The sequence below is a fragment of the Phlebotomus papatasi genome, chromosome 3, assembly GCF_024763615.1.
Source record: "Phlebotomus papatasi isolate M1 chromosome 3, Ppap_2.1, whole genome shotgun sequence".
Lineage (NCBI taxonomy): Eukaryota > Metazoa > Arthropoda > Insecta > Diptera > Psychodidae > Phlebotomus > Phlebotomus papatasi.
Genome location: NC_077224.1, coordinates 32,242,358 through 32,255,634, shown reverse-complemented (window position 1 = coordinate 32,255,634; position 13,277 = coordinate 32,242,358). Strand labels below are relative to the sequence as shown.

At 34.1% G+C, this 13,277-nt stretch overlaps 1 protein-coding gene across 1 annotated transcript in view; it reads left to right on the top strand.

The window, feature by feature from the left end:
* The first annotated feature begins 14 nt into the window (after positions 1-14).
* Positions 15-13,277, top strand: part of LOC129805302 (E3 ubiquitin-protein ligase mind-bomb) — a 42,292-nt gene continuing 29,029 nt past the window's right edge. The window contains exons 1-3 of the mRNA XM_055853125.1: positions 15-135; positions 321-458; positions 7,478-8,741. Of these exons, the coding sequence (XP_055709100.1) occupies positions 321-458; positions 7,478-8,741 (1,402 nt within the window). The 5' untranslated portion in view covers positions 15-135. The remainder of the gene's footprint in view (positions 136-320; positions 459-7,477; positions 8,742-13,277) is intronic.

Sequence of the window (13,277 nt, the reverse complement as noted above, 5' to 3'; positions counted from 1 at the left end):
CAGTGCTACCTCGCGGACGATACGCAAAACACTATAACGTCAGTGTTCCAGTGACATTCCTTCACTTTGCTTTGCGTGTTTCTTTTGGATTTTGTGCAAAAAATATCACTAAAATTGTGTTTCCGATCATTTAAAGTGAGTATTTCTACACTCCACCCATATCCCCAAAAATATAAAATAGTTTGTGTTGGAAATTTTTATGAAATCCAGAGAGAAAGTTCCAGACAGTATCGCCCCTGAAATTTCACCACGTCCGGAGACATTTTTTTTTGTTTACCCACAGGCTCAATGGGTTTCAATTTCATATTTTTGTTTTGCAGATGGCCTGCACATCCTCCGGTGCAACTGGCGAAGCAAAACCCCCAAGCGGTGCGGTTCCACCACGGACGGGCAACGTTCGTCTGGAGGGAATCGGAAGCCGTGTAATCAGAGGCCCGGACTGGAAGTGGGCCAAGCAGGTACGTTGATATTCCGGGACTTTTGGGGCCATTGAGGCCGTCCAGGCAGAAATTAAAACCAATTTAGTGGAATAATTGATCTCTCTGGGTCGCTTTAATTGAATCCGGTGGTGCGAAATGAATGACATTTTGCAGACAAATGGGGTTCGCACTTTGCCTTGTCTTTTTGCCCGAGGATGAGTCATGCTCCTTCAGAATTACCTAAACTCTCTGATCTCTTTGAATTCATTTTAAATTCATCACAACTGGATCAAATGTGCGGTAAAAATTGCTGAAAATTTCAATTAACTGATAACACAGATAAAATCTGAAGATCTTGTTTGTTTTGTATTGCGTGATCACTAAAAGAGATCGTTTTAAATGGTTCGATAACTTCAGAGATCTCAATTAGAAGTGTATTACGTGATAGATGCAAAAATTCTGTACGAAAACAATTCTTTGATCTAAACTAGACGGATCTCTATGTAACTTCTTCCTCATCATAGAATTAAGAAAATAACTCAATAAAAATCCATATAGAGGAAAGTGCCTGTTATTTCGTACGATCCCAACATTCCTAATGACTAAATTTTTCTCATATTTTAGTATAAATGTGACTCGGCAATATTATTTTTAAAACTGGGTAGGGTAAGTGTACCGAATTCCTGCCAGCTTGCAATTCCGGCCACCTTTTTTGTTCCTCGAATTTCCATGATTTTTTTAGTTTTTACATACTCTAGAGATTATACAATGCAAAAGAATAACAAAAAATGTAGCTTTGACAAACGAGATGACGTGGAAAAGGCATTGGAAGAATTCCTGAAGGGCAAGGAATTATGAGAATGAAGGTGGCCGAAATAGGGCACCAAAGCTATGTCTACATTTTTATTCATTTTAAAATGTATTAAAAATGCTTTTCATAGTAAATAAAGACGATAAACTGTCTACAAGGTTCTAAGCAACACTCCTTAAGTAAAAGGAATAAAAAAATCAATTTGTATTAAAGATATTACATTTCAAACTTGAGACTTTGGCGCTTGCATGCAACTATGCCGAAATTTGGCACACTTACCCTAATTTGTTCTTGTTTTTAAAATATGGATGCGATGAATTTGATGAATTACATTTATTATTATTATTATTATTATTATTGAATTTTGGAAGTAATGTCTTCTGCCTGCATACCATTTTTAAATAAAAAAGGTCATGATGAAATGAAGATAATCAAAATCCCGAAAGGGCTAAAATCTTGAAAGCCAAAATCCTAAAAGGGATGAAATTATATAGAGGATAATGTGCAGAATAATTTCCCAAGACACAGAAGATTTCCCTTTGCCTCCACAGCAAGCGTTCTGTAATCGTGGGAGAAGCTATAACACTTTTAAGAATTCGGGTTTTTGGCTTTCGGGGTTTTGGCCTTCGAGATTTTGACCGGGACCATTCAATCCTCAGAAGTATTAAAGGTCTTTTTCAATCATATCAGGGAAGAGCGAAAAGACAAAATACAAAAATTACACCAAATCAGACTTTGTTGGACTTTCTAAGGTTAAATGTAAGACTTTTTACGGATTTTGTTTATCGGTTTCATTTTCATTGCTGATTTTCGGTCAGAAAAAACGGTCTCGTCGTTAAAGGGTTAAATTAGCCAGCATTACAAAGTGCCATGATTCTCGTGTCCCATTACTGGGAACAAGCAGGGTCATCGGATTTTTGAGGGTCTTAGAATTTTCGGGGTTCGAAACCTCGAAAATCCTGGTTTATGTCACAGGATTTCAGTAATTTTCTTCCGAGTTTGATTCTTATCTTAAAAATAGCTGGGGTCCCGCATTGGAAACTAAAGTATCTAAAATTAATAAAATAACTTGATAATAAAATATAAAAAAAAAAACAAATATTAAACCTTTAAAATCGGAAAAATCTAGACATGATACAGGTAAAGATAGAATGACGATATACAAACAGTAAAGAAATTTTAAACAAAATGTCATGATTTAAAAAAAAATTAATATTCTTTTTGATAGTTCTTATTAACCGTCCAGAAACGTGTAAAGTTCTATGTGATTAGAGCAAGCAAATAATATAAAATATAAAAATGAAAAAAAATTAAAGATCTATTTTTAAAAATTGTTGGATGAATAGAAATTACAAGGGACCAACTCACTTTTTTGCGATTTTAAGATTTTAATGCACTTAGAAAGAGAATTTAATAAATTTTCAGGTGATAAGTCATTAAATTTCGTTATTGGATTTTTTTTCACAATTTTACTCTTTATGATTACTTGCATTTGCAATTTTGTTTAAAGTTAAGGGGCACAAAATAGAAAATAGTTCAAATTTTTGCTAAACAAAGAATTAACTTAAGCAAGTGGATTCCTTTTCAGTCCTATTTCACAAAAATTTGCCTATCACTTAGAACGACAAGGAACCAACTTAGAAAAACATATTTGGAACGGAAATAATATGAAAGTTTCGATATTAATGCTATTGCAAATAGAAAAGAAATAAATTGTTTTTGGTCAGTAATTGAATTGAGATAATTATTTACACAAAGTTGAATCTTTCATGCTGTACCCTGAAAAACGATTGAAAATGAGTTGGGCCCTTGAAATTTTCAAGGAGCTGTATTAATTTTGACCAGAATAATTAAGATCCATTAAAAACGAATTCATCGTACATTTTTGGATTTATTCTGTAATTAGGGTAAGTGTGCCAAATTTCGGCATAGTTGCATGTAAGCACCGAAGTCCTAAGTTTGAAATGCAATATTTTCAATTCATATTGATATTTTTTGTTACTTCCTTTTCGGGAGGGTTGTGTGGAACCTAAAAGACTAATTTATCATTTTTGTTTTCTTTAAATCACTTCCTAAAATATTGAAAAATTATTAAAAATATGGACATTGCTTTGGGTAGTATTTCGGCCACTTTGTGTGAAATTTCGGCCACCTTTTTTCTAACCACTTTTTGTGACGGAACGGATAGAAAATTTTAAAACGTCAAACAGAACGAGTTTAATATTTCATTTAATACGTTTATATGACTCACAAGCCCTGAGATCTTCCGTGTAATTTGTCCTAAACACCTGAAGAGTAGCATCTCAAATTTACGCGCAGATTCCCGTAGCAATTTGCACTTTATGAACTCCTCCAATGGCTTTTCCATATCGTCTTTTTCATAGAAACAATGGCTTTGTTCTCTGGACATTGTAGAATTCAGAAATTGAAAAAGAAAGTATAAATTGAATAAGAAATTTAGGAAAGCAAAAGATGTTGCCGGAATAGGCAACACTACCTCACCGAAGAAACGCTCACAAAGTATATACTCTTTCACGCGAAATACAGGATCCAGCTGGGAAATTTTACCCGAAATTTAAAGATTGGTTCACTATTAACATAAACAGAAACAATCTTTAATGAAAACCAATCAATTTTCATGAAAAAACACCGAAGGAAAACCTTCTGCACTTCACCACAAATCACAACACTGCTAGAGCCACAATTGATCTGTCACATTTCTTGTAAGACTCTTTCCACACTGAGTTTTTACAACGCAATTTAAGTTCAAATTATACCTAAAATTTAACGATCTTTGTGATAATACATCCTAAAATGAATAAATATTTGAAAGCAAAATGAATTCATTGACTATTCGAAGATTACATAAATAATTTTAATGAATTTATTTGCATGGCCGAAATTACACTCAAAGTGGCCGAAATTAGACGCTGGCCGAAATTTGGCACACTTACCCTATTTCCAATTCGCCTTGTCTGCCTGTATTTTTTAAACCTTTAAGGACGAGTGGGACACCGGTGTCCCAAAAACAATTTTTTGACTATAGTAAGTTATTTTGTCTTCCAAATAGCATAAATTTTTTTTTTAATTTTTGAAAAACCTTTGTTCCATTCCTCCTTAAAGGGTTAATCAGGAAGAGACTGATCTTTACAGAAATAGTTTGTGGGGAAATACCTCCCTAAAACCGCTGTTGTCACTTATAATTATCTCCAAGCAGTTGATTAATTTTCTTATAAAACAAATCAATTGGATTTATATTTTACAGTAGACTCTCGCTAATTCGTCTCTCTTAAGATCGGATTACTTTTTAATTCGGGCAGTAGTTAAATTTGAAAAAAGTTTGCCAACATTTTTCAAGTTTTCGAATGAAGTAAATATGATCAAATTTGTCATGGTCTGTTTCAGTTATGATGTGATTTTGCATTATTGAAGGGTTTTTATGAAATTTGCAATAAATATGAGTATGTAAAATTACTATTCAAAAAGTTTGATGTCCGAATTTCTCTCTAAATCGGGTGACATTTCGGTCCCAAAATACCCGAATTTGAGAGAGTCTAGGGGACACTAGGGCAAAAAGTCACAAATCGAAAATTTTAAAATTCAATATCTTCCAAGATAAATAAGATAGCGGCTTAAATTTTTTTCCATAGATAGCCTCCATAGGTCTTCTTCAATGTCGTAAGTTTGTTAGAATTTGAACAAGGAATTTAGAAAATAAAAAGTATCAAAATTTTTAGCCCTATTTTTGAAATATTTTCCGTGCAGAAGATATCAATTATTAGCTACTTATATTAAATTTGATGCACTGGTGAATATTTCCCAAATTATCTTGATATTCTTTGAATACGAATCCGCTATCTAGTTTAGAATTCTACAAAGATTCTTTTCTCCAAAAATCCTTTTATTAAAAATGACTACTTGGGGTAAAAAGTAACAAAAGATATGAAGTAAAAAGTAACAAGAACCGAAACAATTTCTGATGTCCCACGGTGAAAAGTAACGTCAATGCTTTGTGTCGCGGCTTGTTGTTTGCATTGGTCAAACGATTTGCAGTCTTTTGTGTGTTTTTTGTAAAATAGCTTAAAATGCGCTTTTTTCGCTCAGATAGAGAAAATGGTGTTCTACAAAGTTGTAGAAGAATAAATTTCCTATGAAAATATGTAATCTAGGTATTTTACTTAAATTTACGGAATCCCGTAATAAAGCGAATCAAAATGTGATAGTATCTTATACCTGATACTATTTGCCTCAGAATTTTTGAGAATGATCACAAAATTACCTTTTAGAAAACGGCTCGATAAATATATTTCCTTACAAAATAGAAGAAAATGACTTTCACAGAGTTGTAGAGCGGTAAATTTCCTATAAAACTGTGCTAATTAGAAATTTTGGAGGTGCACGTGCACGGGTAGCTTGTAAAATAAAATATCCGTTTTGTGACTTTGCCTCAGTCTTCCGTACTGTATTTATGAGACCTTATCATAGAAGCAAATCGAACTGTCACAAATTACCCCATGTTGATACAAAATACATTTTCTTTAAATGGATCAAAAATTTTTCTTTCGTAGCAAAAGAAAATGAGTTTTGGCAGGGTTGTGGGTAGAGCGGTATAATTCCTATAAGGAAAATGGCTGAGTGGTATCATATTTCTCCCTAGGGTGAAAGGAACGCCTATTGACACTTTAAGAATTTGTGTCAGGTCAGGACCTATTGGCACCATACTGTGTACAATTTGGAATACGGAATTTGAACACCTCTCCTTATCGACAAACGTAGATTAAATCCCTGTCCAACTTGTACCGGCGAATTGTCTAACTTGTAACACTATGTCCAACTTGTATCACTTTACCCTAAGTTTAAACTTGTGGTAGGGCAAATGTCCTAATTCAAAACCATTTCCAGACGCTTTAACTTTGACAGAAGATTCAACACATTAAGTTCATATTTTTTCTGAAGAAAAATTCATAAACTTGCTCCTTGAATCTTATAGAATGTTACTGTTAAGTGGAAATTCTTTAGATTTAATTTAAAAACTTTTTAAATACAAGAAGAATACGCGAGCGTAAAATGCTTCTATTGGAAACATATTAATTCAAATGGAGACAAGGGAAAGTTTCTAATTGGAGACAAACAGTGTAAGTGAAACCGCGACGAAAGTTTTCCAAAACCTTGTTGAGTTGCTCTTGAGTGCAGGATTTGTTCTTATTCATGGTCTTTACTCCTGTCCCATCTAAAACAATAAGAAAATCTCTCCAAAAAAAATCATATTTCTGGGGTTTCCTATTGAAGCATTTGTAGACACTTTAGAAAAACCCTTTTTGTTAACAACCGTTAACAATAAAGATTAGCACTTAATTTAACTAAAATTAGCCAGAAATATGACATAAATGTTAAATAAAACGAATAAACAACAGTTTTCATTGGAAAACATGGTCGATCGATGGTGAAAAGGTGCACTTTTAATTTTTTCTGAAAAATTAGCAAATTAAAATTTGTGAATATGACTGGATTTTTGCTTTATTTGGAGCAAAATTAGCTAAATAATGAAACTGTGGTATAGAAAATATATAAATATAATAATTTAATATTGTATTTATCATGAAAACAATGACGTTTCCATTTGGAGTAGCGAAAAATTTCCATTTGGAGAGCAGGTTTGAATTAGCTTAGGGTAAGTGTGCCAAATTTCAGCATAGTTGCATGAAAGCGCCAAAGTCTCAAATATGAAATGTAATATTTTTAATACAAATTGATTTTTTTATTCCTTTTTCTTAATGAGTGTTTCTTGGAAATTTGTTAACAATTTATCGTCTTTATTTTCACTAAAATCATTCTTAGTACATTTTAAAATGAATAAAAATATAAACATAGCTTTGGTCCCCTATTTCGGCCATCTTTATTCTCATAGTTCCTTGCCCATAGGGATTTCTTCTAATGTCTGTTTCACATCATCTCATTTGTCGAAATTACATTTTCTGTTTTTCTTTTGCATTGTATAATCTCTAGTAGAGTATGTAAAAATTAAAACTTCATGGAAATTCGAGGAATAAAAAAGGTGGCCGGAATTGCAAGCTGTCCGGAATTTGGCACACTTACCCTAATTTACTCTACTTCCAGTATCTAAAAAAATATTTAGAAATGTCTTTGCAAAGAAAAATTATTAGCAATTGAAATTATCTTTGGAGCGTTCGTCACCAGGAAATGTGCGAACCCTCGTGTTTATTCACCCTTTTTGTTTCCTCTCTAGGATGGTGGTGAAGGTCACTGTGGAACAGTGAGAAACTTTGAGTCATCCGAGGAAGTGGTTGTTGTGTGGGACAATGGAACAGCAGCCAATTATCGTTGCGCTGGAGCTTACGATCTGAGGGTGCTGGACAGTGCTCCGACAAAAATTAAGCACGAGGGCACGATGTGTGACACGTGCCGTCAGCAGCCAATCTTTGGCATTCGCTGGAAGTGTGCCGAATGCGCCAACTACGACCTTTGCTCCATTTGCTACCACGGAGACAAGCACCATTTGCGTCATCGTTTCTATCGCATTTCGACACCGGGTGGTGATCGAACTCTGCTGGAACCGAGGCGTAAATCCAAGAAAATTGCTGTTAGAGGCATTTTTCCGGGTGCTCGAGTTGTGCGCGGAGTAGATTGGCAGTGGGAGGATCAGGATGGTGGTAATGGGCGTAGGGGGAAGGTGAATGAGATTCAGGACTGGTCAGCTGCATCACCAAGATCAGCTGCCTATGTTGTCTGGGACAATGGGGCAAAGAATCTCTATCGGGTGGGTTTCGAGGGAATGGCTGACCTCAAAGTAGTGAATGATGCCAAAGGGACAACAGTGTACAGAGATCATTTGCCACTGTTGGGTGAAAATGGACCTGGAAAGGGTCCAAATGGATTTCATATTGGAGACCAAGTATCTGTGGATCTTGAACTGGAAATTGTTCAGTCCCTTCAACATGGACACGGTGGCTGGACTGATGGGATGTTTGAGTGTCTTAATAATCCAGGAACTGTTGTGGGCATTGATGAAGATCATGATATCGTTGTTGCGTATCCGAGTGCCAATCGTTGGACTTTCAATCCAGCTGTTCTCACAAAAATCGCTTCGCCAGCTTCGTCTTCGGGCGAAGGATCATCACAGCAATTTGCAGTGGGTGACTTTGTGAAGATCTGCAGTGATTTGGAGCGCATGAAGAGCCTTCAGCGCGGCCATGGCGAATGGGCTGATGCGATGATTCCCACACTTGGCAAAGTTGGACGTGTTCAGCAAGTTTACCATGATAATGACTTAAAGGTGGAAGTTGGAAGGACTTCATGGACTTACAATCCTTTGGCACTGACAAAAGTGGCATCAGCATCCGATGGAACAGTTCCAGTGACTTCCAGTGGAGAGCGTTTGTCTGCAATCTTGAAGAAACTCTTTGAGCCTCATGTTTCTGGTGATGCAACTGAGGAATTGGTCAAGGCAGCGGCCAATGGGGATCACTTGAAGTGCGAAGAGTTCCTTACTGGTAAGCTCAGAACAATGATAATAATTCATTAGTGTTAAATCCAAAAAAAAGTCTATGGTTGCTGAGATTCTTTATCTTTACTGATTCTCAAGGGGGAGATATTAGGGTTGGAAGTGGTGTACGGTTGAAGTGTTTAAAAATTTAAAATGTCATATAAAAATCACCATAATATCGATATTTTTAAGTATTAAATAATATAATAAAAGCTTGTACTGCCTAATTCCGAGGAAAAAAAAACAATAACACTCGAAATTGTGAAGGTTTTAGTTGGCTGAGTGCTCGTTTTTCGTTTGAACCTCAATATTGAGGTTAAAAAACAATCTGAGAGAAAAGTTGTACATGGACGAAAATGTAGCTGATTAAATTCTCTATCAAACCCACAAAACAGATTGTTTAGGGACAGTCCTAGTTTTCGAGATATTTTTGATCAAATTTGCTAAAAAGTTCGATTTTTCCATGTTTTCTGACATTTATGAGACTACAGCGCCCCTGGTGTCAGTTGTACGAACTTCATCTGTTCAGAGGATTTATTGGGCATATAAAGAACAACAAATTGTTCCAAAGTAAGAAATAAATCAGTTCATCAGAATCGGAGATATAGGAATCCAAGTATCAAAAAACGGCAAAAACGGTTTTGCCTAGATTCCAGGCGCAAAATCCAAATGAAATCAAAATGATAAGTATTTTCGTAAATCATTTGACCCTAGCAATGGAAAAAATAGCATGAGAACCCAGGGACAAAAAAAAAAGTTCAAAATTGTTGCACAGTGTTATCAAATGAATCAAATATGCTAAAATTTGCTATGGTTTGCCTTAGTTTTGATGTGAATTTGCGTTATTAAGAGGTTTTCATGAAATTTGTAATAGCAATGAGCATGTAAACTCAATATGAGTATGCATATCAACAAAAAATCGTTGCAGTTCAGACAGTTTGATGCCCGAATTTCTCTTTAATTCGATTAATATATCGGTCCCAAATGCCCGAATTTGAGAGAGTCTACTGTAATGACATAGCTATTGCAATTGTCTTTGAATCCTTGCTCTAAAAATGATTAAAAGTGGCTTTAAAAATTACGAAATAGAGATTTATTCTTCGAAACATCAAATCCATTTTAAACGGTCTCTAATATTGATGGTAATATTGTGAGTATCCTAGTGGGAAAAATTTTTCGATAACAATTGAAGAGATTATTAAAATAATGGAAAATAATAATTCGATCGTATTTCGCTTTTTAGAAAAGCTTGGATGTGTTTAAAAACTCGCTACATGGGTACCACATTTTTTACTGAAAGGAATAAGAGGAACTGTATAAGTGTGGCCATATTTCTCCTGATATATTGCTATAAAGATCCTTTTCTGAATTGTGATTCATTGGCGACAGGTGATGAGAAATTTCTCTAATATAACAATAACGAAAAAGGTCCTGGAAAAAAATAGCCAAGTTTGTTGCAAAAGTTAATTAGCAATCATTAAAAACCTTTCCCGAGAATGCAAAATGTTTTAATTTTAAAGGATTTTGAAGCCAAGGAGAGAATCAAGTTTACTAAAAAATGAAGACACTTCTAAAGTGCTGAATTAGTTTTGGTAGAATTTTGGTCTCTTACAGACTTTCCAACACAGTTTCAATAGTTACAAACAACAATACATTTTTTTAAAAGCTCTCTTTTCTAAAAGTAGCTTCACTGGCCTCTTATGAAAATCCAAAATAAGTATACAAGAATATCTGTCGCTAGATATTCAAAATATAAGCAAAATGTTAATAATATGCGTAATAATAAATTTCTTCAGATATTTTTTAAAGTTTTCTTAACTAGATTTCTCATCAGATTAAATAAACTATTTATTTCTAAGTATGAGAAGTGCATGAAGTGCAGGCAGTGCTGGAAGTATTGAAGAATTTTCGAGAGTGTTGCGAAATTTTGGAAGTGCGAAGGGCTATTCCATATAAATAGTGGAAGTGCCTGGAAGTGGTGTACACATTCTCACCCTAATATCTCCCCCTTGCTGATTCTTTACTTTTTGATTGATAGTTAAATTCTAAGATGCTAATTTTTAAAATATTGTTGCCGATTGTTGACCTTACTATTATGGAATATGTGAAGTTTATAGCTTAGGCTATAAATGTTGTGAGTAACAGGTATGCCTAGGGTACAATTAATGTAAATCGAACGCGTTCAATACATCTGACTAGTCGGACTTGTCCACACACTGGCCTACTCAGTGTTATCGTTGAACGAGAGTGAATAAATCGTCGATTGTACCGACCATTGTCGTATCTGCATTTGGTAAAGGCTACAACATAGATGTCACCGCCTCTTGCGTGAAATGCTGTCACAAATGACAGTGCCTGATGCAAGGAAAGAAATCTAAAGAACACATTACGCTATTTTCCTCAAAAAATGTCATCTCCTTTATAGACTTTGCAACAATTTAAATATTTAAAGTTCACTTCAGTGCAGAGTTGACCTTGGCACTCTAAATTTGCACGCAGATTTTTGTAGCGACTTGCCCTGTCTTAACTATTCCAAAACCCTTTCCAAATCATATTTTTCATATGGGCGATGTTTTTTTTTATATTTATTTGAGTATTTTACAACTTAGAAATTGAAAAAAAATACACAAATAAATAAGAAATTTGAGAAAGCAAGAGATGTGGCTTAAATCGATCGCTCAGAATAAGAAACAAATAACTCACAGTAGGCAAATTTTGCAGAAGAGCGATTTGAAGCTGAGATTTTACATGCAGAGTATAGATTTTTTGAGATTAAAAATCTCTATAACTTATCTTTCAAGTATAATATTCATAGGGAAGGTAGAGGGTATAAAGAAGTATCCAAAAAGCGAATAAAACGATTTTTGTAAAAACTCAACTTGTTCGACTTATATTCTGAGTCGTCGAAATAATAAACATTACCTCAAGGACACTTAAAAAATGTCTATTTTTCTACGCGAAATACGTCATCAAGATGGGAAATTTAATTGGAATTTAAAGAACGGTTCATTACTAACATAAACAAAAACAATCTTTAATGAACAATAATCAATTTTAATGAAAAGCATCGAAGGAAAATCTCTTAATAATAATAATAATAATGATATTTATGAATCTCATACTTCACCACAAACCACAAGAGTGCTAGCATAACACAAGCGATCTGTCTTCATTTTTTTTTTGTAAGACTCTTTCCACACCGAAGTTTCTATTAGGGGAAAGTACTCTCCCTTCGAACGTTCATGCCTTCGAATAATGTGAATTTCTTTTGTTTTCCGTAAGAGATTTACACTAAATTATCACGGAATGATCATCAATTGATGATAAGCCAACTAATATTTAATAAAAATGTGTAAGTGTCATAGAAAAACTAAAAGAAAAATAACATTATTCGAAGGCATGAACGTTCGAAAGGAGAGTACTTTCCCCTACGCAATTTTTATTTCAATATATACCCAATTTTTAACGATTTTTCTGTTAGTATATTCTAAAAACAATAAATATTTAAAAGAAAGTAAAATTTCTTTGATTAATTGAGGATTAAATCCATCGTTTTTATAATTTACTTGCTTGGCCGAAGTTACACTCAAAGTGGCCGAAATTTGGCACACTTACGCTAAGGTTTCTTGTATACAGTTTTGTGGAACTGTGGATATTTGGAAAGCTAGTTTTAAACTTAAGTTAGGGTAAGTGTACCAAATTCCGGCCAGCTTGCAATTTCGGCCACTTTTTTTCCTCAAATTTCCATGAATTTTTAGTTTTTGCATACTCTAGAAATTATAAAATGCAAAAAAATACCAAAAAATGTCGCTTCGACGAACGATATGATGTGAAAAAGACTATGGAAGAATTTCGGAAGCGCAAAGAACTATTAAAATGAAGGTGGCCGAAATAGGCCACCAATGCTATGTCTACATTTTTTTTATTCGTTTTAAAATGCATTAAGAATGATTTCTTTAAAAGAATTAGCAAAAAAACACTTTGTAATAAGAATATTGCATTTCAAAATTAAGACTTTGGCGCTTGCATGCAACTATGCTGAAATTTGGCACACTTACACTATCATTCTTTTTGCAATATTTCAGATCGAACCTATATGTCAATAAAGAATTTGAACTACAACAAGCTTATTAGTTGAAAAGTTTAAATATCTGAGAGCTTTAAGAGTTAATATCATTATCAGTTTATTCTTGGAATCTCATCTCCGGATTATTGTCTGGCTCTTTTTCCCATATCACCGCTAAAGTGTCCAACAGATCTGAGATCGCGGTCAAAATTTTGAAAGCCAAATTCCCGAATTCTTAAAAGTGTCATAGCTTCTTCCACGATTGCACCCACATTTGCTGGAATCAACAGGAAATTTTTGCACTTTGGATAATTATTCCACACATTGTCTGCTGTATAATTTCCTATCTTTCGGGGTTTTGACCATTTCGGGCTTTCGACCTCATGGGCATTTTAACATTTTTATATTTAATATTAGAAAAATTATAGCCTTAAATTTTGTGAATGGATTTTTGTAATTGAAGATTTTAAAAGTATT